Genomic DNA, 27,697 nt, shown 5'->3' on the forward strand with positions numbered 1-27,697 from the left:
TACATATAAGTAACCGAGCGATGAGTTAAAAGTGTACAGGAGGATGGGCGTAGGTTTTATGTAAATACTACACCATTTTCTGTGAGGGACTTGAGCATCCAAGGATTTTGGGACGTGTGGGGGTCCTGGAACAAATCCCCTGTGGCTACCAAGGGGCAAGTGTACACTGTGGAAGGTTCCCTCTGCTTCCCCAAAGATAGCGTCCTCCAACTTTATGCCCGGGTGTCAGTCAGCCCTTGCGTTTAGGACACAGGCACAACTGGCTCAGACTTCCAACAAGTCTGGAACCTTCTTTAGATATTTACAAAGAGACTCTGATTCTAATGGCCTCTTTTGGCCCCTGGATCCCTGTTTGAACACACTGTTTCTTCTCTGAACAGCATGGGCCAAATGCCAAACTGAGCACTTTGGTTGGTTTCCTGTGTTGGTTTCCACTGTGAACCCACTCATGCCAAATGCTTTATGAATATGTGTGTTTATTTTACTGAAGATTTCAGATTGGGGTGGGGGCATATACACAGCCACCACCACTTACCCCATTTTGCCATTTTCTTATTTGAAACTAGAGAGCTCTTTCTTTCTTTTCCCCCTCCAACTTTCTGCCTTTTCTCTCCCAGCCTCACGTGTCTTAATTTATCCTTGTCTTTCATTGCTTGCCCAGGTCCTGAGGAAGGGGGTTGTGTTACCCTCCCCCAGTTGCAGCTTTATCAAAGAATCCCCTTTCAAAACACCGAGGGGTCCTCCTATGGGAATTCTGCTGGACATGGTCCTTCCCACTTTCCCACCTACAGATGGCAAGTCGGCAAGTGAGCCCAGGGGTGCCCGGAGGAAGGAGCTCTACAGGCCAGGCTTCAAGGCTGAGAAACCACTTCCCTTCCCTGCATCTCAGAGTCCTCTCCTGTAAAATGGGGAGTCCTAGATGACCTTCCAGTTCTCAGCCAGCTCTAAGTGGCTGTGACTGTCACTGGGGCTGGAAGGGATGGAGAAGAAGGGGGAGTGCAGATGCGGAAAATCTGGGAGTGGGAACAAGGGGAAAGAGGGTGGAGAGGCCACAGGAGGTGGGCTTAGGGGCTGATTTCCATGCTTGGTCACTGGCGGTAGCCTCACCTGCTGGCCTTGTGGGAGGCTGAGGAGCTCTAGTATCTGACATCTCAGCAGCAATTAGGGATTTCCTCAAAACACAAATCCATGGGCCACGGCTCCAAGTTTTCACACTGTAGGGAATAACTCTGGCTGCCAGCGCAGTATTCAGGGTAAATGTGAAAATACCTAATCTCCCCCAGGTATCAATCAGAAAGGAAACATCAGTGGTAAATAATTTAGACAAAGATCCAGGCAGAGATACCTGAAGCTTTTGGAAGGTTTCAGAAGAGCAAAAAAAAGAGGTGTGATAATTTTTAAAGTAAAACTGTTTAAGTTTTTCTTTCTTTCTTTTTTTTTTTTTTTTTTTTTTTTTTGTATTTTTGCTATTTCTTGGGCCGCCCTTGCGGCATATGGAGGTTCCCAGGCTAGGGGTCAAATCGGAGCTGTAGCCACCGGCCTGCGCCAGAGCCACAGCAACGAGGGATCTGAGCCGTGTCTGCAACCTACACCACAGCTCACGGCAACGCCGGATCGTTAACCCACTGAGCAAGGGCAGGGACCGAACCCACAACCTCATGGTTCCTAGTCGGATTCGTTAACCTCTGCGCCACGATGGGAACTCCTGTTTAAGTTTTTCTTTCATCGTTCTATTGGCTGTATTTTTCAGGTCCATTAGAGAAGGTAAAGAAATTCTGTCATGAGAGACTGGACATAAAGTCCTTTTCATGGATGGGTCTAGATCCATGGAGGCTGCTTTTGTTTTATAACTAAATTCATAGGTGGAAGAACAAGACGGCAGAATAGAAGGACATGGAGTTCACCTTCTCCAACAAATACGTCAAAAATACATCTACACAGTGGAACAATTCTCCCAGAATACCTACTGAATGCTGGACGATCTCACACAACCAGAGCTACAAGAAACATGACCATGTAACTGGGTAGGACAAAAGACTAAAAAAAAAAAAAAAAAAAAAAAAAAACTTGGGATGAGACCTGTGGCCCTGGGAGGCAGCTGTGAAAGGGAAAGGTTCCCTCACCCCGGGAAGCACCTTCACGGCTGGGAGATCAGCAGGGACAGAAAGGAGCTTCAGAGGCTCAGAAGAAAGGAGAGGGCCACCTCCCTGCACTCCCCAGCCTGACATGCACACAGGGGCTGGGTGCTGAAACCTGGGCTTCAGTGCACAAAGGGGTTGGCTGCGTGGAGACAGCCCAAAGGAGCTAGAGTGTGGCCTGGGCTTCGACGAGGGGTGTGCATGAGAAGGAGCTCGGGTTTACCATAGAAGCCCCATTTTTAACAAGCACGTGAAGAGGGGGGTGGGGCCCTGCCACAGTAGCCTTATCTCAGTGTGCTCACAGCAGGTGCAGCTCTGCCTCTACTAGTGATGGCCAAACGTGGAGGTGGGGCTGAAATCCATCTTGTCCAGTGGCTTTGGTGGATTTATGCCACCTGGCACCTTTGTAAGCTCAGCACCTGCAGGACATCAGAGTAGTGCTCCCTGTGGCTGGTGTGGGTCCAGACTTAGCAGCTGCAGGCTTTGTGGGTGCACATATGCTGAGGCAGGGCCAGGGTCTGTGCTGATTCCATAGCCCTCATGGCAGGTCCAGGTATGTGACATGTGAAACACATGGCAGAGCTGGTGCCTGGCTTCAGGAAATATGCACCAGGAGATCTAAGCTGGTGGATTTCTGAGCACAGTGCCTGAGGGATATTGGGGCCAGCTGTCTGCATTCCAAAAGCAGAGGCAGGGCCAACAACAGGTGACAGCTAACACCACAGGATGCACTGCCTGATGGACAGATCCTGTGGAGGAATACTCAGTGGGCCTTTCCCACTGGGAGAGCTCCAGTTCTGCCTACCCCACGCCACTGCTCAGAAATGAATCTGAGGGCTTCTACTCCAACAACAACCTCGTCCCTGACAGGACTGTGGCAGCCACAGAGCAAAGAGGAGGCCCCACTCAATATCCAGTGCAGACTCTGGTCACCACAACACCAGTAACACCCCCACCAAAGGAATCATGGCCAACACACACTGCAGAAAGATGTGGTAGGCATCTATACCAAAAACAGCCCTTGTACCAAAAACAGACTCACACAGGGTACATGGAGATGCTCCCACATATAAACAGCCCTTCAAGACCACAGAAGGTAACTGTTTCCCCTAAATTGAGAGTCAGAGAAATATAAGTAAAATGAAGAAGCAGAGGAATCATTCCCAATTAAAAGAATGAGACAAATCCTCTGAAAGAACAAATGATAGAAGTTCCTGTAGTGGCACAGAGGAAACAAATCCAACTAGGAACAATGAGGTTATGGGCCTTGCTCAGTGGGTTAAGGATCCAGCATTGCTGTGAGCTATGGTGTAGGTTACAGATGTGGCTCAGATCTGGCATGGCTGTGGTGTAGGCTGGCAGCTGTAGCTTCGATTAGACCCCTAGCCTGGGAACCTCCCTGTGCTGCGAGTGTGGCCCTAAAAAGAAAAGACAAAAGACAAAAAAAAAAAAAAAAGAACAAGCAATAAATCAGACCTAAGTCACTAGATATGACTTCATAAAGGAGGTAATAAAAATACTGAAGGAATTAAGAAGGGCTATCAATAGAAATACAGATCACTGTAGCAAGGAACTAGAAATTATTAAGAGGAGCCAATTAAAATTAGAACACTCATTTGTTGAGACAAAGGCTGAGCTAAAAGCAATACAGAGCAAACTAAACGATGCATAAGAATGAGTAAGAAATCTGGATGATAGAATAATGGAAATCATCCCTTCAGAACAGCAGACAGAAAGACAACTGAAAAAAAACATAAAAGCAATATATGAGACCTATGGGATAATATAAAGCTAGCCAATCTATGCATAATAGGGATCCCAGAAAGAGAATAAAGAGAAATGCATATTGAAGAGTGTATGGTTGAAAACTTCCCAAATTTAAAGATGCCACCAGATATCCAGTACAGGACGGACAAAGGGTCCCAAACAAGATGAACTAAACATAACTACACCAAGAAATATTATAATTTAAAGGCAAAAGTTAAAAGGTACCGAGAGGATTCTAAAAGAGAAAATCAAAGAGTTAGTTACAAGGGAATCCCCATAAGCCTATCAGCTAATTTCTCTACAGAAAAGTCACAGGCCAGAACGGAGAGGCAAGATATATTCAAAGTACTAAAAGAAAAAAACCTGCAACCTAGGATACTCTACCCAGCAAGATTATCATTTAGAATAGAAGACGAGACAAGGAATTTCTCAGACAAGCAAAAAACTGAAAAAGAATACAGCAATACTAAACCTATCCTAAAAGAAATGTTGAAAGATCTTCTATAAATAGGAAACAAGCAAGAATCTATAGGAAATAGAAACTCAGAAATAAGCCAATACACAGATCAAAAAAAAAATTTGTGAAATTGATGAAACTACAATGAACAGTAAAAGGATAAACATGAAGATGTTAAAGAGGACATCAAAATCAAACTGTGGAGGAGGGGAGTAAGAAAATGTAGATTTTTTTTTTGAAAGAATGTGTTTCATCTTATATGACTAACAGTCTAAAGCATGTAGTTATTTGGTAATGCATTAACATACTAGAAAAATAGAGTATCCAAAAATCACACACATAAAACAGACTCACCAAAACTAAAAATAAGAGAACTCAAGCATAATAAAAAGGAAAACCATCAAACCACAGAAGGAAAAACAAAAAAAGGAACAAAGAAGAAATACAAAATCAACTGAAAAACAAGGATTAAAAATGGCAACAGATACACATCTACCAATAATCACCTGAAATATCAATGGACTAAATGTTCCAATCAAAAGACAGAGTGGCCTTACATAAAAAAGAAGAGCCTACAATATATATGCTGCCTACAAGAGACTCTTTTAGGGTGAAGATCACACACAGATTGAAAGTGAGGGGATGGAAAAAAAACATTTAATGCAACAGAAATGACAAGAAAGTGGGAGTTGCACTGCTCATATCAGACATAATAGACTTTAAAGCAAAGGCCATAAAGAAAGATAAAGGACACTATATAAAAGGATCAACTCAAGAAGAGGATATTTCACTCAGCAACATATATGTACCCAACATAGGAGTGCCCAAATACATAAAACAAATACTAACAGTCTCAAAGGAGAAATGGATGGGATTACAATAACAGTAGGAGACTTAAGCCCTCCATTCATATCAATGGACAGATTTCCCAGACAGAAAATCAATAAGGCAAGAGAGATTCCAAATTACACAATATTAAGTTAGACTTAATATTTTCAGGACACTACATCCAAAAAACCCAGAATACACATTCATTTCAAGTGTACATGGAACATTCTCTAGGACAGGGCACATACTAAGATGCAATACAAGCCTTAATGAATTTAACAGAGACATTATTTCAAGCATTTTTTCTGACCACAATGGTATAAAACTAGAAATCAACTACAGAAAGAGAAATGAGAAAAAAAGAATTACATGGAGACTAAACAACAGGTTACTAAAAACTCAACTGGATAATGATGAAATCAAAGAGGAAATTTAAAAATACCATGAAACAAATGACAATGAAAACACAACTACAAACTACAAAAATCTCTGGTTTCAGCAAAAGCAGTCCTAAGAGGAAAATTCATAGCAATACACGACTTCCTCAAAAAAAAAAAAAGAAAAATAAAGAAAGAAAAAGCTCAATCTAACCTTCCACTGAAAATAATTAGAAAAAGAACAGACAAAACCTAAAGTGAGTAGAAGGAAGTTAATAAAGATCAGAGAAAAAATAAATAGAATAGAGATTAAAAAAATCTATGAAATCCAGAGCTAATTCTTTAAAAGGGTAAACAAAATAGACAAACTTTAGGCCAGACTCACCAAGAAGAGAGGACCCAAGTAAACAAAGTAAGAAATGCAAAAGGGAAACAACAAGTACTGTAGGAATACAAAATCATAAGCATATATATATATATATATATATATATATATATATATAAAACAATTATATACCAACAAATTAGACAACCTAGAAGAAAAGGACAAGTTTCTAGAAACATATATCCCATGAAAGCAGAATCAAGAGAAATAGATAATTTGAACAGACCAATCATTAGAAGTGAAATAAAATCTGCAATTAAAAAAAACTCCCAGCAAACAAAAGTCCAGAACCAGATGGTTTCACTGGGGAATTATACCAAACATACAAAGAAGAACTTATACAGATCCTTCTAATCTCTTTCAAAAGACTGACAAGGAGGAAACACTCCCAAAGTCATTCTATTAAGTCATCAGCACCAAATCAGGCAAAGGCATTACCAACAAAGCAAATTATAGGCCAGTAACTTTAGTGAATACAGATGCAAAAATTCTCAACAAAATGTTGGCAAAGTGCATACAGCAACACATAAAAAAGATCATATGCCACAATCAAGTTGGATTCATCCCAGGGTCACAAGAATGGTTCAACATACACAAATCAATGTGATACACCACATCAACAAAAGAGAAAAACTATGTGATCATCTCAATAGGTGAAGAAAAAGCATTCGATAAAATTCAACATCCATTCATGATAAAAATTCTTACTGAAGTGGGTAAAAAGGAATACATCTTAATATAATGAAGGTTATTTATGGAAAACTCTCAGTCAACAGAATACTCAACAGTAAAAGCTGAAAACCTTCCCACTAAATTCTGGAAAGAGACTCTCACTACTTCTATTCAACATAGTACTGGAAGTCCTAGTCAAGAAATCACACAAGAAAAAGAAATAAAAGGTACCTGAACTGGAAGGAAAGAGGTAAAATTGTCATTATATGGAGATGACATGATGCTATACACAGAAAACCATAGAGACTACAAAAAAGCTACTAAAGCTGATAAATAAATTCAGCAAGGTAGCAGGATAAAAAATTAACATTTAGAAATCTGTTGCACTTCTGTTTTTTTTTTTTTTTTTTTTTGGCCATGCCCATGGCAATGTAAAGTTCCCAGGCCAGGAACTGAATCTGAGCCATAGCTGTGACCTACGCCGCAGGTGCAGCATTGCCAGATCCTTAAGCCACTACATTGGGCTGGGGATAAAACCTGTGCCTCAGCCATGCCCTGAGCCACTGCAGAGACAACACCAGATCCTTACCCTGCTGCACCACAGTGGCAACTTGAGAAATCAGTTGCATTTCTTTACACTAACAATGAAATATCAGAAATGGGAAGTTAAAAAAAAATTCCTTTTAAAATTGTATCAAAAAAAAAATACTTCAGAATAAACCTTACCAAGGAGTTAAAAGACATATATGCTGAGAAGTATACAACACTGATAAAGGAAACTGAAGATGATTTAAAGAAATGGAAAGCTATCCCATGCTCTTGGATTGGAAGAATCAATATTGTTAAAATGGCCATACTGGAGTTCCCATCGTGGCTCAGTGGGTTAAGAACATGATGTAACATCTGTGAGGATATGGGTTTGACCCCTGGCCTTGCTCAGTGAGTTAATAATCTGCTGTTGCTGCAAGCTGCAGCATAGGTTGCCTATGTGGCTTGGATCTGGTGTTGCTGTGGCTGTGGTATAGGCCCAATGGACAGTTGCAGCTCCAATTCAGCTCCTAGCCTGGCAACTTCCATATGCCACAGGTGTGACCTTAAAAAGAGAGAAAAAAAAAAGCCATACTATCCAAAGCAATCTACAGATTTAATGTGAAGCCTATCAAATTATCCATGACGTTTTGCAAAGAACTAGAACAAATACTCCTAAAATTTACATGGAACCATAAAAGACCCAGAATTGCCAAAGCAAGCCTGAGGGTAAAGAAAAAAGCTGGAGGCATAACCCTCCCAGAGTTCAGACAACACTACAGTAATCAAAACACTGTGGTATTAGTACAAAAACAGACATATGAATCAATGGGACATAAGAGAGGCCAGAAATAAACCCACACAGCACCTCCAGTTAATTAATCTTCAACAAAGGAGGCAAGAATATACAATGGCAAAACGACAGCCTCTTTAGCAAGTGGTGTTAGGAGAGTTGGACAGATGCATGCAAATTAATGAAGTTAGAACACACCTTCATGCCACACACAAAAATAAACTCAAAACGGCTTAAAGAAGTAAACATTAAGACATCACACAATAAAATTCCTAGAAGAGACCATAGGCAAAACATTCTTTGATATAAATCTTACAAAAGTTTTATTAGGTCAGTCTCCCAAACCAATAGAAATAAAAACAAAAATAAACAAATGGGACCTAATCAAACTTACAAGCTTTTGCACAGCAAAGGAAACCAGTAAGAAAATGAAAAAAGTGGGGTCAAGATGGTGGAGGAGCAGGACGTGGCACTCACCTTCTCCTAGGAACATAAAAAAAAATCTACATGTAGAATGATTTGCATAGAATATCTACTGAAGGCTTGCAGAAGGCCTAAGACTTCCAAAAAGGGTAAGAAACCCACCACATAACTGGGTAGAACAAAAGGAGAAGAAAAAGAGAGAAGAGGAAGAAAAAGAATCAGGACAGGACCAGCACTCCTGAGAGGGAGCTGTGAAAGAAGAAAGGAATTCACACTGTGGGAGGCCACCTAACTGAGATCAGCCAGGATGGAGCAGAAGCCTCAAAGCCTCCAAGAAAAGCACACCAACCAGTCCAAGAAAGGCAAAGCAGAGAGAGCTGGCCAGATCATGGGTACCACCAGCCAGCACACCACAGCCTGAGATACTCAGGCAGGGGCTGGGCACTGAGTCTTGGGTTATGGCACTCAGTTATAAGGAAAGGACTAGGACTGGCTGTGTGGAAACAGCCTGAGGGGGCTAGGGAGTAGCATGCCACAGCCAAGGGAGTTGGGGAGGTGGCCTGGGCCTGCCAGAGAAGCAAGGTGCCATTGCTGGGGAGGGCACAAAAAGGAGGGGCAGGACTGCCATAGAAACTTCTCTGCGCATGCTAGGGCTCTCAGGCAGTGGCGCACCTTTTGCTTGAGCTATGGGGTAGGTGCAAATCACAGCAGCCACTGGACTGTAGAGGTAGGTGTGGCCCATCATCACTAAGAGTCCTATGACCAGAAATCCCCTGGAAGCCCCAGGCATCTCAGGGGTCGCTGCCATGGAAGATCCTGAGACCGAGCACCTTATGTTTCCCTCTCCTCCCTGGGAATGCACACACCCCATTTTTGATGCTGTCAGGGCTCTGGGCACTACCCCCACTTCCCTGAGGGTCACTGCCACTGCCCAGGGACTTTCAACCAGGAGCAGCATGCACCCTGACCTCTCCCTGGGTCCCCGCCACTGTCAAGGGCCTAAAAACCAGGTGGTGCCTGCAGAGGCCGCCCATTGTCCCCACCTCCCTGTGAAGCACAGGCAGGCCTTCACTTCCCTTTATCAGGGGGATAACAGCTTGCACTGAGGAAAGAGTCAGCAAGCATCCAAACCAAAAGTAGCCTCCATGCCAGAAAAAATAGCCCTCATAAGCTAACCAGGGATGCTCCTGCATATAAATAGCCCTCCAACACTACAGTAATAACTGTCTTCCCTAAACACATGGGGTAAGAAAAATATAAACAAAATGAAGAAGTACAGCAACCATTCCCAGTTAAAAAAACAACAGGAGAATTCCCCTGAAGGAACAAACAATGAAACAGACCTCTGCAGACTAACAGACACTGAGTTCAAAAAGGAGGTTATGAAAATACTGAGGGAATGAAGAACGAGTATCAATGGTAACACAGATTACTAGAACCAGAAACTATAAGGAGGAGCCAAGAAAAATTAGAAAATCATTTGCAGAGACAAAAGCTGAGTTTAAGGCATTAAACAGCAGAATGAATAAGACAAAGGGACAAATAAGTGACTTGAAAGATATAATAATGGAAATCGCCCAGTCAGGACAGCAGATAGAAAACCAAGTGGAAAAAAAAAAAAAGACATATAAGAGATCTGTAACATAACATAAAGCATGCCAATCTACACAGAGTAGGGATTCCAGAAGGAAAAGAAAAAGAAAAGGATACTTAAAATAAATTTGGGGAGTTACTGTTGGGGCTCAGTGGTAATGAACTCAAATAGCATCCATGAGGACGTGGGTTCAATCCCTGGACTCGCTCAGTGGGTTAAGGATCTGGCAATGCTGTGAGCTGTGATGTAGTTCACAGACACGGATCAGATCCAGTGCTGCTGTGGCTGGCAACTACAGCTCCGATTCCACACCCTAGCCTAGGAACTTCCATGTGCTGTGGATGCAGCCCTAAAAAAAAAAAAAAGAAAGAAAGAAAGGAAGAAAATAATACTGGAAAAAATATAGGCTGAAAACTTTCCAATCCAAAGAAGGAAATAGACATCCAGATATAGGAAGCACAGAGGGTCCTGAACATGCTGAATCCAAACAGACCTATACCAAGACATGTTATAATAAAAATGGCAATGTTAAAGAGAGGATTCTAAAGGCAACAAGGGAAAAACAAGAGTTAATTATAAGGAAATCCTTATAAGGAATTGGCTGATTTCTCAACAGAAATGTCAGGCCAGAAGAGAGTGGCAAGATATATTCAAAGTTCTAAAAGGGAAAAATTGGCAACGTATAATACCCACCATGATTATCATTTAAAATAGAAGGAGAATTAAAAAATTTCTCAAACAAAAACTAAAAGAATACAGCAATACTAAACCCATTCTAAAAGAAATCTGAAAAGTCTCTTTCAAATAAGAAAGACCTAGGAGTTCTGTCATGGCTCAGTGGTTAACAAACCTGACTAGCATCCATGAGGATGTGGGTCAATCCCTGGTCTCGCTCCATGGGTTAAGGATTTGGTGTTGCCGTGAGCTGTGGTGCAGGTTGCAGATGTGGCTTGGATTTGGCATTGCTGTGGCTGTGGCATAGCTCGGCAGCTACAGCTCCAATTCGATCCCTAGCCTGGGAACTTCCATATGCCGCAGGTGTGGCCCTAAACATGAAGATGTAAAAAAGGACATCAAAATTATAAAATGTAGTGAAGGACAGTAAGAAAATCTAGACCCTATTTTTATTAACAACGTATTTGAGCCTATATGACTATTAGTCTAAAGCAAGCAGATATAGGAAGGGGTTAATGCATGTGAAAATCAGCACAACCACAATTCAAAAACAAACAGTATATTCACAAGAACCAGAATAGGACACAGCATAAAACAAAATCATCCAAGCAAAAGAAGGGAAAAACAAAGGAGGAACATAGGATCAAATGGAAAACAAGGTTTAAAATGGCAGTAAATACATATTTATCAATAATTACTTTAAATGTTGATGGACTGAATGCTGTAATCAAAAGACACAGTGGTAGACTGGATAAAAAAAACAAGAGCCTACAATATGCTGCCTACAAGAGACTTACCTTAGGGCAAAGGTTACATATAAATTGAAAGTGAGGGGATGGAAAAAATATTTCATGTGAACAGAAATGAAAAGAAAGCAGGAATCTCAATACGCAGACAAAATAGACTTTAAAACAAAGGCTGTAGGGGGTGGGGGGATGTGCTTGGGCTGTGGGATGGAAATCCTGCGAAATCAGATTGTTATCATTATACAACTAGAGATGTGATAAATTCATTTGAGTAATAAAAAAAATGGAAAAAAAAGAAAAAAATGGAATAGTGTAAAATTAGCTGTAAAGTACTTAATTTTCTCTGAAGTTTTATTTAGATGCATGCCTACTATTAAATAATTCTAATATAGCAGTTACATAATTTTTTAATTTCATTTTTTACTTAAGCATTTTTTGTGTTATCTTCATTACTTTTATTTTTACTGGCAATGATATTTCATTAATCTATGTTACAATTTATGTACTGTTACAGTTTATACTATTTTACTTTTTATAAAATAATAAATTTCCTTACTTTCCTTATAATAAAAAAAAAATAAAACAAAGGCTGTAAAGAAAGATAAAAGGGGAGTTCCCGTCGTGGCGCAGTGGTTAACGAATCCGACTAGGAACCATGAGGTTGCGGGTTCGATCCCCGCCCTTGCTCAGTGGGTTAACGATCCGGCGTTGCCGTGAGCTGTGGTGTAGGTTGCAGACACGGCTCGGATCCCGCGTTGCTGTGGCTCTGGCGTAGGCCGGTGGCTACAGCTCCGATTCAACCCCTAGCCTGGGAACCTCCATATGCTGCGGGAGCGGCCCAAGAAATAGCAGCAACAACAACAACAAAAGACAAAAAAAAAAAAAAAAAAAAAGAAAGATAAAAGGGACACTATTTAATATTAAAAGGATCCATCCAAGAAGAGGATATGACACTCATCAACATATACGCCCCTAATATAGGAGCACCCAAATTCATACAACAAATATGAAGAGACATAAAGGGAGAAACTGATGGGAACACAATAATGGTAGGAGACTTTAACACTCCACTCACATCAATAGACAGATCCTCTAGACAGAGACTCAGTAAGGCAACAGAGGCCCTGAATGACACAAAATTACAGATTCGATATTTTCAGGATATTACATCCAAAAAACATCTAGAATATAATTCTTTTCAAGTGCACATGGAACATTCTCAAGGACTGATCACATACTGGGGCACAACCTCAACAAATTTCAGAGTATACAAATTATTTCAAGCATTTTTTTGTAACCACAATGGCAGGCAACTAGAAATCAACCACAGGAAAAGAAATGAGAAAAAACTGACTACATGGAAACTAAAAAATATGCTACTATAAAACCCACAGGTCAACAAGGAAATCAAAAAGGAAATTAAAAAAAGAAAACGAAAAGACAACCTAGAGAATGGGAGAAAATAATTGTAAATGATGTAACTGACAAGGGCTTACTCTCCAAAATATACAAAGAGCTCATACCATTTAAAAATGGGCAGAACACCTAAACAGACATTTGTCCAAAGAAGATATACACATGGCTTAAAATGCTCAACATCACTAATGGGAAATGCAAATGAAAACTACAATGAGGTACTACCTCACACCAGTCAGAATGGCCAACAGCAAAAATTCTACAAATGCTGGAGAGGTATGGAGAAAAGAGCTTTCTCCTGTACTTCTGGTGGAAATGTAAACTGGTGCAGCCACTGTAGAGAACAGTATAGAAGTTCCCCAAAAACCTAAAAATAGAGCAACCCTATCATCCATCAATCTCTTAGGTATGTATCCCCAGAGGAGATGATAATTTGAAAAAATATATGCACCCTAATGTTCAGAGCTATACTGTTTACAACAGTCAAGACATGGAAGCAACCTAAATGCCCACTGGCAGATGAATGGATAAAGATCTGTTTGTGTGTGTATATACATACACACACACACACACACACACACACACATATTATATATATATAATGCGTGTGTGTATACTACTCAGTATGGAATACTACTCATGTAATGGAATACTACTCAGTCATGAAAAAGAATGATGGAATGCTAATCAGTCATAAAAAAGAATAATGCCATTTGCAGCAACATGGATGGACCTAGAGATTATCATACTAAGTGAAGTTAAGCCCAACAGAGAAAGACAAGTACCATATTATATTACCTATATGTGGAATCTAAAATATGATATAGATGAACTTATTTACAAAACAGAAATAGACTCACAGACATAGAAAACAAACTTATGGTTATGAAAGGGGACGAAGGGAATGGATAAATCAGAAGTTTGGTATTAGCAGATACAAACTACTATATAAAATAGTTAACAAGGTTCTACTATATAGCACAGGAAACTACTCAATAACTTGTAATAAACTATAATGGAAAGGAATATGGAAAAGGAATATATACATAAAATGAATTCACTTTGCTGTATATCAGAAAATAAGATAAATATATATTACAAAATATGGCATGTCAACTATACTTCAACAAAAAGATTATAAAATTTTATGTATAAATTTTATAAATTTATATATAAACCATAATATATTCATATACAAATTATATAATTTATACATTTATAAATTCATAAAATTTATAAATTCATAAAATTCATAAAACATATATAAATTTCTTTAAAATGTTTTTAGGAGAACAGTGACATGGATATGAAATAAATACAAAGTCCCAAATAAAAACATTCTCCCCATAAACCTGTTGTTGTCCTCAGCACTGGTCTGGGGCAACCAGCATTCTTGGGATCTTGGGAAATTTACTTAAGCTCCCTTAACCCCATCATGAAGTGTGGATAACAAGAGTCACTACCTCAACAGGTTGGGGAGAGGTGTTTCATGAGAACATCCACGCAAAGTACCGAGAATAGTGCCTGACACATCCTGAATATTTAGTCCATGTAGGTAGATTTGTTAGCAACTGTTAACTGAGTAACACTGAGAGACCTGCTACAAAGTTCCCCGTCTCTTTCTCTGCATCAATTTACTTCACAAAGAGAGGGGAGAATTCTACTCTTGCCAATATGCAGCAAGGTAATGTACATTTACAAGCCCCAGCCCCACACAGTATGTGGGGTAAATTCACCCCAGCGCGGTCATAGCCCAATCCTAGGCAGACCGTATCACCACACAGATGTAAATTCTCCAACAATGTTTCTATCAGAGGCTAGGAGCATGAATATCAGCTTTAGACAGATCTGAATCCTGCCTCTGCCCCCAAACAACCCGTATCCTTCCACAAGGTGTCTAATGTTTCTAACCTCCCGAACAATGGGGATAATATGAAATCCCACAGGACTACTGTGTAGACCAAGAAACCACAGGTGACCAGCAGGAAGCACAGTGCCTGGTGAGAGCCAGAGCTCGACAACCAGTCACCTTTATTATTATAGATCTCTATTATAAAATATGTATAATTATTACATATATATAATTCTATTTTTATTATTAATTACCTCTAATGAAGCTTTTGCTTGTGCTCTGGGGTTGTGGAAGGCAGATGCACCATCAATTCCTCCAAAGCCTTTTTTCTCACCCTATCCCTTTTGTTTCATGATGCTAATACTTCCTTAGCAACGGCAAGTGGCCCTGAGGAGGTGGAAACAGTCTTGGTGTCAAGCACAATGGAGGATTTTGCCTGAAGACCTTTATCTACATTCTTTTTTTTTGCTACCGATTAGCCATGTGCTCTTGCAAAAGTCACATAACCTCTGAGCCTGAGGGACACATGGGGACAATGTAATCAACGTCACAATTTTGTGCTGATGATTAAAAAGAGATGCTCGAATGTATGACCAGGTCACTACGCTGTACAGCAGAAACTGATAGAATACTGTAAATCAACTACATGAAAAAAAAAGGAACAGCAACAACAAAAAAAGAGATTTTGAGAAAGGTGCCTGGTAAAGCACTATGCATTATAAAATTATTTTAAGTTATCATTATAACAGTGCTTCCTCCATTCCTTCCCCAAATATCTCTGCTTGCTATACATTTTTCATATAAAAATGTAAGCTTCTGTGTCACAATTGCTATGGGATTTTCCACAGTTATTTGAAAACAGTGTCTGAGCCCTGCTAAATTATTCTCTGCCCTGGTTTGAAAGGGAGAGGAATGAACCTGGATTCTCCCCAATTTGGGGGTCTGGCGAGGAGTCTTATCCATCAACTTCCAGGGGAAAATTTGCAGTAAGATTATTCATACCTTTGGAAATCTAATGAACTTTCAGTATTTAGTTTTAGTAGCAAAGAAAGCACTGAACAGTTGAAGCTACAAAAATAGGGCGAAACTTCTTCCCCTGATCATTCATGCCACACCCAGGTTTCCTGGCACACCCCAGCCACGGCAAAGACACACTGATCAAAGCTAAGCTGTTGGAAACCATGTGTGGAGGCTGTTCCTTCCACGGCTCTGAGGTGATGCTCTGGTAGGTGCTTCCTGCAGCTGCAGGAAAGAGCTGGTTTTCTGGAAAGGCCTGGACCATTTTCTTGGATCATACAAAAGGGCTCTGGCATAATACTAAAAGGTACAGTTCAGACTAAAGACATGTCAAAAAAGGGGTCAAAGGAACTAGGCAAGTCAAGGAAAATTCTTTCCAGTTTTGCTTATTAGCAAATGCTGAAGGTCCCTAGCAGAAATTCCTTGTTCTCTTTTTCAGGGGCGCACGGGGCGGGGGGGGGGGCTTTTAGGGCCGCACCTGTGGCATATGGAAGTTCCCAGGCTAGGGGTCGAATTGGAGCTGCAGTTGCCAGCCTATGCCATAACCATAGAAATGCCAAATTGGAGCATCTGCAACCTTCACCACAAGATCATGGCAACGGTGGATCCTTAACCCACTGAGTGAAGCCAGGAATCGAATCTGCATCCTCATGGATACTAATCGGGTTTGTAACCTGCTGAGCCACAATGGGAACTCCCCAAATTCCTTGTTTTAATAACACTTGAGACCCCTGGCCATCATGCGGGCAACTTCAGGGGCAACATCTACACTGTGTACCACGATGTCCCCTGCAGTCCCCACTCACACGGAATACAATGTAAATGCGGCGTCAAGCTTTTGTGCAGCAGGACTCTGAGGGGACCAAATCCTCCAAGAACCAAACATCTAGTCACAAACAGAGCCTCAGTTCTTACTGTACCTCTCTCACCAATTTCTTCCAAAAACAAACCGATGAAAAAATAAAACATTTTAAAGCCCTAGCCAAAATGTCAGGAGGGACATTAGATGATGTTTTCGGATGTGCACCTTTTAAAATCCTAAGTGTGCAGTGGAAGATGCATTTATGAGGAAAGCAGGTCTGTAGCTTAAGTGTATTGTTGATAATTTATTTTCCTTCTTTCCCATTTGATTCGGGTCTAGTACCTGTTTACATCCAAAGAGTCTCAGGAAAAACATGAAAGAAAATCCTACTTTACTTTTAAATAAATTCTGAAGTCATCTCTCTGCCTCAGGCTCTCAAGATAAAAGACAGCAGCTGCATAATTCAGGCAGTCGGTCTGGTGGCTCTGGCACAGGCTCCCTCAGAAATACTGCAAGAGGAGAAGGGGAAAAAAGCATGAACAGAGGCAAAGAGAACAGAGAGAGATTTTCGCTTTATTTTTGTCAGTAACTAGAACCGGGAAAATGGAGGAGGTGCCATTATCAGGTAGAAGCTGTGACTGCATGGACGGAAACAGGTAATCTTCAAAATAAACTTTGCTGGAGTTCCCGAGTGGCTCAGTGGTTAAGTATATAGCATTGAATTTACTGCAGTGGCTCAGGTTCAATCCCTGGCCTGGGACCTTCTATATGATATGGATACAGCCAAAAGAGAATACAAAAGAAAACATTATTCCCATAATTCCCATAATAAACAACTCCTTGGTAAGCTGCCTTTCTCCTTTTCTCCCATACTTAAAGAAAATTCTACCTAGGATGTCTTAATTCACTCTTTCTTTGCATTTGTCTATTCTGTTGAAACTAACAGAATACGTACTGCATGGTACCTGTTAACAAACACCGTCTGTGATTTCACTGTTGATGTTGGTGACATCAATCTTCCGTTCATACTGATTAAACAACATCTAACTTTTCATCAAATATTCCTTGGAAATAACCACAAACTTAATTCTCTCGTCAGCTTCTAAATATATACAGTCAAATTTGGGGCACATCTACTAAATGTATTGTGTTTAGTAGTGTGCATTTTATGTATTAGTTTTATCTAACACTTGTCTTCTCCTTTCTTAATTATTTTTATGTAATGCCTTAAACTTGTGATAGTGACTACACATTCGGGAACCATATCAAATTTATTTTATAAACCAAGTGGCTCATTTGCCTGCATACATCCACGTGCCTAACTGTCAAACTGGGCACACTGCGCAATGTGCCACCATCCCAGTCAAGTTCTTTCTCAGGAATGACAGTCAATCTTTTCTCTTTACCAACCTTCTGGTTCCTTAATGGCAGGCACTCTCTTTAGGATTCCTTAGTGCTTACCATGCTGCTAAGCCTATGTGTTCCTTGATAGGTTTATTAATTAATATAATGAGTACTGGGTCCCATTAAGGAATTTGCAATAGTGTCATAATGTGGTGAACAGGACAAGGAAGACGTGCTTGCTGGTAATATTATAACGGCAGTGAGGAGAGACAGCAGACCCAGCCTAAAGAGCCAGTAGAGGAAGTGACAACAGTAAAAGCAGAGATAATGAGGGGGAGGTGACAGACAAGGGCTGGAAGATAAAGAGAAGATCTTGAGAAGATGCTTGAGAAACGCCGTTACCAGGAGGCCACAATGAAGACCGTAAAGAGTCAGCCTGAGAAATCCAGATCCACGGAGTTCCCGTCATGGCTCAGTGGTTAATGAATCCAACTAGGAACCATGAGGTTGCGAGTTCGATCCCTGGCCTTGCCCAGTGGGTTGGGGACCCGGCGTTGCTGTGGCTGTGGCGTAGGCCGGTGGCTACAGCTCTGATTCGACCCCTAGCCTGGGAACCTCCATATGCCGCGGGAGTGGCCCTCAAAAGGCAAAAAAAGACAAAGAAAGAAAAAGAAATCCAGATCCACAAGCCATCAGCTATGCGGCCTTGGCCAAATGATTTAAATTCCCCAAGCCCGTTTCCTTCTCAGATGGCTCACGTGTGGATAACAAACGTCCCCATGTTCTCCTGGTGAGCTTCCTGTGAGACACTGCGTAGGCCATCACTGCTCATCTGTCCCCTGTCCTGGGAAGGGATATACTTCATCACCCCTGAGGGGAAGCTTGGCCATGTGACCACAGGCTGATGAAATGCCAAAAGAAATGCTGGAAACCTGAAGAGGCAGCAAGGGTTCGGTCCCAGTCACTTCTGTCTTTGACCCGGTGACTGGTGACATTCAGGTGGTGGCTGCTCCCCCATCAGCACAGGTCCCGGAGGGAGGACAATGACAAAGTAGGGGCCGAGCATAAGTGAGATACGGACCAAGCCACTGAGATGTGCAGCTTGTTTCTGTAATAGAAGTGAATTTAACCTGAGTGATAAAAGCCTTTTAAATTTAGGAAAAACTTTTATAGCCTATCTTTGCACATCTGTAATAGGAAGCATTCATGGAGTTCCCGTCGTGGCGCAGTGGTTAACGAATCCGACTAGGAACCATGAGGTTGCGGGTTCGGTCCCTGCCCTTGCTCAGTGGGTTAACGATCCGGCGCTGCTGTGAGCTGTGGTGTAGGTTGCAGACGCGGCTCGGATCCCGCGTTGCTGTGGCTCTGGCGTAGGCCGGTGGCTACAGTTCCAATTCAACCCCTAGCCTGGGAACCTCCATATGCCGCGGAAGCGGCCCAAGAGATAGCAACAACAACAACAACAACAAAAGATAAAAGACAAAAAAAAAAAAAAAAAAAAAAAAAAAAAGGAAGCATTCATATGTGGGTTACAGCATAGACTTGAGTAAAGAGACTATGTTTTGGGAGGCAGTAAGTGAATTTACGCTACATTTGGAGTACTTGTGTCCCCCTCAAATTCTTATGTTGAATCCTAACCCCCAGTGTGATGCTACTAGGAGGTAGGCCCTTTGGGAGGTGGTTAGATTTTAACAGTGGAGTCCTCATGAAGGAGATTAATGCCCTTATGAAAGGGGCTCTAGAGAGCTCTCCAGCCCCTTGGCCATGTGAAGGATACGATGAGAAGTCTGTGCCCCAAACAGGACCCTCACCCTGATCTCAGATTTCCACCCTCCAAAACTGAGAAACTGATTTCTGTTGCTGACAACCTACCCCGTCTATGGCACTTGGCTCTAGCAGCCTGAGCAGACCAAGATAACTTATGTGTTTTGATGAGAAGCTGATGCTTCTCCAGACTGCTAACTAAAAACTAAATTAAAAATAATTTCTGACTCTAAAGGAATTGAGAGATCTTGAGAGTTTGTTAATTTCCAATGTTATATTCTTTTATGTTTCAAAGTTATTCTAATCTGCTTTCAAAGTTTACTAAAGGACCTCCCCACTTGATGCCTAATTTTCTGCTTGTTTTGCCTTATTAAATATTCCTCCTTGTTCATATCTCACCTCAAGCATCACTGCCCCAGGAAGAATTTCCTATCTGTAACCTCACCATTTGCCCCAACCCAGAAGTTTCCCTTCAGAATATCTATGTTCTTTTTTTTTCCCCAGCATGATCTCTATTTGACCATATAATCATTAGTGTCATTACTAGATTAATTTCTCCCCCACTAGATGGAAAACTACCTCAAAGCAAGGGGCGAGTCTAATTTTGCACATGATGTACAGGGTATCAGCCCCCACGTAAGTATTTAGTTAAGTGCTCAATAAATCTCAACTTGTTTTTTAAAGTAGACTGTAACAATTTAAATCTTGCTAAATGAGAATAGAGTGCGACTAGATTAAAAAGCTCAAAGTTAGGGAGGTGGTTCAAATGCCTCCTCAGGAAAAGAAAAAACATTTATCACACCAGGGTTACAAGTCTGTCTTTTCTCCTTCTTTCATACACAGAAGTTTTATTAATAAGGGTGCTGACCGAGGTGAAGGTTTATTTTGTTCCTTTTGGAGAGAGCCCAGCACTTCTGGTAGAACAACTGAACCATTAATTAGCCTACAAAAACTACTGCCGTGAATATTGTTTTAAAATGAAGTCATTTGAAAACCAGACCTGGAAATGGCTTTTCCATGCATACAGACTTTCGTGTGTGTGTGTTAACAAAACCCACACAGGAGAGGTGACAATGGAAAAATAGAGTCTGCAAGTCATTTTTGAAAATGCTGATTGGTGGAGAAGGGGATGGTTTTGTGGGAGGTGCTGGTGGAGCTTTCCCCAGAAGGACAACAACAACCAAGCAGCTATTAACGACTATGCCGAGAGATGGAGAATTTATTACATGAAGCTGAGATCTCCAAAAAGGCTTTTACCTTTGTGAGCATGGAAATGAAATCCAAGGATGGTGAAGTCTCGGAAGGGTAGATAAAGTCCTTGATAATGTCGAAAAGACAGTTCACAAAACCAAAGCTTGTCTAGGGCCAGAGAGAGAGAAAAAAAGAGTAGGCACACTTCAGGGATAAGAAATAAAAATTTGATGAGCTTCCAATGTCATTCTTAACAGATGTTTTCCATTTCAAATTTATCTCCTGGCAAAATTCAAAGATTTATTTTCCTCCACTCTCCCATATATATTTCTTTATAAGTTTTTCTTATAAATTTTAGTTGGTATCTCTCTTCTCTTTTTAGAGGAAAGATATTGTTTGTTCATAACATATGTGAGAAAACATTCGTTTGAGAATAGACATTTATGAAGATGATAAAGATCTCAAGAATATGGTTTGTTGTGTCTTTTTCTGTATTCAACATTTTTACTGAGGAAATTCATGTATTCAACATTACTTACTGAGTCCTCCCAGGCACTGGGCACTGTTTAAGGTCCTCTGGAAACAGTAGTGAACAAGATGGGTTCCTGAATATATTCTAGAAGGTGTTCTAGAGCTTGTATTCCCAAAAAAAAAAAAAAAAAGATGGAACATTTCCCAGATTTGCACATCATCCTTGTGCAGGAACCATGCTAATTTCTGTATCGTTTCAATTTTAATACATGTGCTTTAGTGAGCACTATGCTTACCTTCTTAAACAGCCAGGGAAATCTTTTTGGAAATGTTACTGAAAGCTAACGAATGACTGCAATCTATTGCAAAGATGTCAATGAATGTTCAGATTTCCTCTTTATTAACCTAAAACTCCTGACCATAAGGCTATAAGAGAGATGGAACATGGAGGAAATCATATTCCAATACGGAATAAGAACAGATGAAGCATGAATTTTCAGAGTCCTCTGGTGAATTTTAAAACATGGCGAATGGAACCTTCCTACTTTGTCTCACTTAACTCCTCTGGGTTTGCAGAAACCTCCGTAAATCCACATCCAGGAGATCTTCATGAGTTTGTAGACACTTCAATGTATTCACGAAGATCTTTAAAAAACTAAATGCACATTACTTTCTGTTTTTCAATTTTGATACTTGCCCTTTGTAAGAACATTAAACATCAATCTCCTGAGAATAATTTTCCAAAACAATTCAGAGACCAGTTTCTTCAATGGTTAAGAATTGTGCTAAATACAAATGATGACATTTGGGCTCCAGAGAACGTATGGGAAATGTGCTCTTTCTTCTGCATGAAGTTGCCGTTGCTGTGTGAGCCCTAACAACATTCCCGTTCAACAGAATCTGTTCAAACGGGCTTTCTCGCCTCCCAGGGCCAAAGAACCCTCCCAAGCGTCTCTTCTTGCCAACACCACTTACTTGAGACTAAGACATTCACATTGAGTTCTATTGTATTCCTTCCTCTGCAAAAGACCCAAATATTCTTTCCTTTCAGAAAGTTAAAAATAGAGGACCCATCAGTTAATTTCTAGTAAGTGCTAAAATGTTCAGATTTAGATAAAGGCATTAAATATTAATGAAAACATTAAGGGAGCTTTTAGGTTATTATTACTTGATTTGATGCTCTCCTACAAAGGAAACCACAGCAAGTTAAGAAAGAATTAATCTAAGTTACGAATTACAATGCTCACAGATAACCTGCCCCTCATTTTATTAAGAGATCAATTTACTGAAACAGGAATACTTTGTATAAATGTGGTGAAGCATTCAAAGAGACCAATTATTTCAAGAATTATAGGTGTGAAAAGACTGGACTTGAGACTGCCATTGTTCTCCAATTCTCATTTCCTTATTACTTAATGCAGGGAATGGTCCTTAAATTTGCATCAGATCATCTAGAGGTCTTGTTAAACCAAAGATGAGTGGGTCCTTCCCCAGGCCTTTCTGATTCAGAAGGTCTCTGATGGGGTCTGAGAATATGCATTTCTAACAAGTTCCCAAGTGATTCATGCTGCTGGTCCAGGGACCACACTTTGAGAACCACCGATTTAGAGCCTCCTCCAATCCACGCAGTATTGGTTATCCAGAAATCTTTCAATATCCAAGCATTTAAAACATTTAACTATAAGAAACAGAAATCATTATTTCAGACAAATTGGTAAAATTTAAAAGAAATCATCTTTGTGCTATAGGATTCTTTGCTTTATAGAAATTTTTGCCTTTTAAGAAAAATATTGAGTCTTTCAGTGTATATATTTTTGACTTACAAAATTCCAATTTATAAGAAACTTTGGGAAATTCATATTGATTATGTAAAGGGAGGTATTATATACTCTAAATACACTGAAGCATCTGAAAATAAACTCAAATTGGCCTTTTTAAAAACAGAAAATGGCAGTCTGAAAAGCTTATGTAGCTTATAATGGGACAGAAACTTCTGTGCTATTTTTTAGGTCAAGGGACGTAGTAGAGCTCAGGCGGTCAGTGCCCTGCAGTGAACACCCGATGGTCCCCACCCAGAGCAGTGCTGCCCCCTTCCCTAACATCTGGGTGTTCACCTCACAGTACTGGCTCCTCCTCATACCTTGAATGGGACTGCCTGAAGCCAATGAGCTTTCCTTCCTTATGAGGGTAGCTGGTTCAGGAGTGGGCTTGTGGCTTAAGCCAGTCCAATCAGAATGAAAATGAAGACTTTGACTATGCTGCTAGGAAGGGATTCTCCCTCTTTTTCCCTCTCCCCATCCATTTCTTTCTCTCTCCATGGCCTCTAGGACTGCAGCTATGCTGTGACTAAAACAGAAGCTAGCCATAGGATGAAGCTGATATCATGAAAGGCAGGGAGGAGAGACACAAAGAAATTCTGTCCTAGGTCTCGAGCCCCCTCATCAAACCAACCTTGAATTCTCTTTTACCTTTGGACTTCACAGTCACATGGGTCAGTAAGACCCTATCCTACTTAAGCTAGTTTTCTGTACTGATATGGTCTCTAACTTTCTGAGTGTCTTTGTGGTTCATATTTTGCTGGTAAAGTATTTAGCTCACACAATAAATATTACTTACAGAAAAGAACTAACATTTGTATAGCACGCGGTAGATCTCAAAGGAAACTAATCTGATCATCACAATGATGAGATACTACAACACAGCAGCCAGAGATGGTGCCATCATCCCCCTTTCATAGCTTAGAACAAGAATTGTCAAATGACAGCCTGTGGGATAAACCAGGTCTGCTACCTGTTTTTGTAAATAAGGTTTTATTGTAGCACCACCACAGATGTATTTCTTTGCGAATTATCTATGGCTTCTTCTGCACTGCAATGGAGGAGCTGCATAGTTGCAATAAAGACCACATGGCCAGCAAAGCCTAAGATATTTACTATCTGGACCTTTATAGAAACCACATGCCAACTTCTGAGTTATGAAATGGAAGATGAGACTTTCCTACATTCACATGACACTTCAGAGGAAGATCTAAGACTTTAACGCATGTTTCCCAACACAATTCCTTTTCCTGTCTGAGGGTGAGAATCAGCCAGGATTAAAAAGTGCTTATGGGCAGAGGCAACCTTGGGAGCAATGTCACCCATCCTCCTCTGTGGTCTTAGATGGCATCTGCTCCCTTTTCATGCCTGGCCCTGTGGTTCTTCCAGCAGGAGTTTTCTCTCAGAGACTCCCCAGATCAGGGCCACAGCACCGCACAACCCTGAGGTCACCATTTACATGAGAGACATCATGAGTACGCTGTATAGTTCAACCCCCTGTTACATGTGGATGGTTGCCCTGGAAATCTGCGACTGTGGCCTTGAGGCTGATAAAACAGCTTCCTGGCACTATTCATGAGGGAGCAAAAGACGAAGCTGACCAGAGATGGAATGGCTGCCTTCACGGTGGTTGGGAGCTCCCTAACTGGAGCAGTGTGTGAACACAGGGTGAGAATCAGACAGAAGCGATTCAGACATGACATGGGGAGCCGAACTAGGTGACTTAGAACGTCTCACCCAATCCTGAGAAGCTACGTTTAAGAAAAGAATGAAGAGACAACCATGCTGATGACCAAAAATAAGTAACATTTCCTTAAGACCCCCTGAAAGAGGGGAGCCCCTCCAAGTTTCTATCTTTAGCATTGGAGAAAGAAACAAGTCCTCAAAGAAGTAATGTTTTCCATCTACTACAAAAATTAAAGCCAGCATTACCATCATCATAAGAACTAGTAAGTGGTCCAAGAAATAAGTGCACTCACTCGTGAAGCGTTCCCACACAGCCTCTTGCTACTTTCTCAGTCTAATTGATTAGTAGGAAATTTCTGCTGTGTTTCCATGACTTCATTCCAGGTCTTATCCTGTACGTGGGAGAAAAAAAGAGAACAAAACATTTCCACCTCGATGGGTTGACCTGTTCACCCTTTGCTTTGACTTGCAGTACCGCAGTGACACGTAATCCCCCAGTCATGATTTCCCACTGCAAGCCCAGGCATCCCTCTTGGTAGAGTTACCCAAACCACAGCTCTCTCCGCACAGCTTTGGGGTATCAATTCCTCCTGTACACAGGAAGAGGCATGGGACATGCCGTTTCTAGTTTAAAATGAAAAGGAATTCAAATGGATGTTGTTTTGAATTATGCTTGAGGATTTCATGACTCCTTATCAGTTTATTGCCCAAACCCACCAAAAGAACTCCAAACTCAGAACTACGAAGCCTGATCCAGGTTCTACTGGCAAAACTTGTTGAAATTAATTACTAAAGAATCATGAAGTAAGAGTTATAAAGTTTAAAGAGAACTTCAGGAACTGTCTTCTCAAAACCAACTTATTTTTCAAATGAGGAGATTAAGGCCTAGAGAGGGGAACAGTTGTAACAACTATTAACATTCATATAAGGCTTCATGGTCTACAAAGTGCTTTCACAGTCATTACTTTCTTTAGGATAAAATGATTTTCCTGAGGTGTCAGTGTGCTTTAGAGCGCAGATCTCATTCTGCCCAAGTCTGGACTTCTCTCCTTCTCTGCTGTTATGAAAAAGACAATAATCTGACAATTTAATGACCAACACCAACAAAAATAAGAAGGTGTGCAACACAGAAAACAGGTATGAGATACCTTCAGGCTGTGGAACTCATGATCCCTGAAGTCTTATAGTCTTCAGAGAGGAGAGGCAGTCTTCCAGATTGGATATGTATTTGTGTTTGTCTTTGCCCTGCTTAAAGTTGTTAGAATCAGGATTTTCAAACATGATTTCTTTCAACAACCCGCCTTTGGTAGTCTTAGCATCTTTTGCTGTTCGACATGCATGAGAACAGACTGTACATCTTGTCTATGAGCCACGAAAGGGTGAAGAGCCATTCCTGAGCCACAGTCTGACCCACGGGACCACAGAATGTCAGCTGCGGAGGAGAAATGGTGGTGAGGATACGTGATCCAAACAAAGATGTGGTACATATACACAATGGAGTATTACTCTGCCATAAAGAAGAATGAAATAACGCCATTTGCAGTAATGCAGATGGATCTAGAGATTATTATACTAAGTGAAGTCAGACAGAGAAAGACAGATATCATGTATCACTTATATGTGCAATCTAAACTATAATACAATGAACTTATTTACAAAGCAGGAACAGACTCACAGGCAAAGGAAACAAACTTACTGTTACCAAAGGTGAAAGGGGAGCAGGTATAAATTAGGAGTTTGGGATCGGAAGACACAAACTACTATATATAAAATAGGATAAACAACAAAGACTTACTGTATAGCACAGTGAAGTATATTCAATATCTTAAGCTATAATGGAAAAGAATATGAAAAATTATACATATAATTATATTGTATATATAAACCCTGAATCACTTTGCTGTATGCCAGAAATCAGCACAAGGTGGTAAATCAACTATACTTCAATTAAAAAATAATAATAACATGGCCAATATTGATTGTTCAGACACCCAATTCTGGGGTAAGCTTCACATACCTTGTTTGATTTATCTGTCACAACCATCCTATGACGGTGGGACTATTACCATCGGCCTTTTCTTAAGAAAAGTAAATTTTAGTTTACTTAGGAAGTTGTGTTGGTTTCAGGTGGAAGCAAAGTAAATCAGTTATATATGTACACACACACACAAACACAAACACACCTGTTCCCTTTCAGATTCTTTCCCCATATAGGTTATTACACAACACTGAGCAGACTACCCTGTGCTATACAGTAGGTCCTTCTACCCACTTTTTACAGGGAAAGACCTAAACTGATGGAAATTAATTCATTTGGCCAGGGTCACAGAGCAGTAAGTGGAGCAGCTGAGACTGAAAACTCAGAGGGCTTTTAAGTTAGCTACGGTACTTAAAAAATATCAGTGTGTGCATATCCGCAGAACCTCCAAAGTAGATGTCAACAAATGGTGGCAAACTGACTGCAGAGGCCATGCAGGCAGATATTTAAGAGAAAAAGGTGCAGTGACCACTCACGAGGTCCTACTGGTGCTGCTAGCTGTGGTGTGTAGGTATTGTTGGGAGAACACACAGACAGTCCTTCCCCTTCCTCTAGAAACCAGGAGTGAGGAACATTCCTTCAGGCTGTCACCAGCAGGCCTTCAGGAAAGGCTGTGCTGGGGCCAACCCCCGTCTGAGGCAGGAAAGAATCAGGCACCACTGATTTCAATGTATAACTCTTCAGTAACTGAGGGAACCAAGAATTAAAAAAAAAAAAAAAAACCACTGGGACTAATTCAACTGCCTTTCCCAGAAATACAAGTGTATCTGTGGAATCTCTTTCTATAATATCTCATTAATTTTTCAATATTCTCAACATGCTCAGCACCGACTGCAAACTGGGGCATATACTTGTGCAGAAGTTTTCATTGAGTGAACGGTTTCCTACACTGTGTCAAGTTATAAATTTGGAACTG

At 40.7% G+C, this 27,697-nt stretch overlaps 1 protein-coding gene and 1 pseudogene across 1 annotated transcript in view; both read right to left on the reverse strand.

The window, feature by feature from the left end:
- The window catches only part of PLEKHG7 (pleckstrin homology and RhoGEF domain containing G7), an 84,981-nt gene that overhangs the window by 22,540 nt on the left and 34,744 nt on the right, over positions 1-27,697 (reverse strand). Inside the window, 8 exon segments of the mRNA XM_085024909.1 lie at positions 16,866-16,979; positions 20,836-20,932; positions 21,786-21,816; positions 21,819-21,885; positions 24,990-25,075; positions 25,078-25,135; positions 25,892-25,930; positions 25,932-25,991. Coding sequence (XP_084881035.1) covers positions 16,866-16,979; positions 20,836-20,932; positions 21,786-21,816; positions 21,819-21,885; positions 24,990-25,075; positions 25,078-25,135; positions 25,892-25,930; positions 25,932-25,991 — 552 coding nt within the window.
- On the reverse strand, positions 21,427-21,527 carry LOC146403576 (U6 spliceosomal RNA; annotated as a pseudogene).

The sequence above is a fragment of the Sus scrofa genome, chromosome 5, assembly GCF_054392235.1.
Source record: "Sus scrofa isolate SSC_HxYL_T2T_F1_AM1 chromosome 5, Sscrofa_HxYL_maternal_Yorkshire_Landrace_v2.0, whole genome shotgun sequence".
NCBI classification, from domain to species: Eukaryota; Metazoa; Chordata; class Mammalia; order Artiodactyla; family Suidae; genus Sus; species Sus scrofa.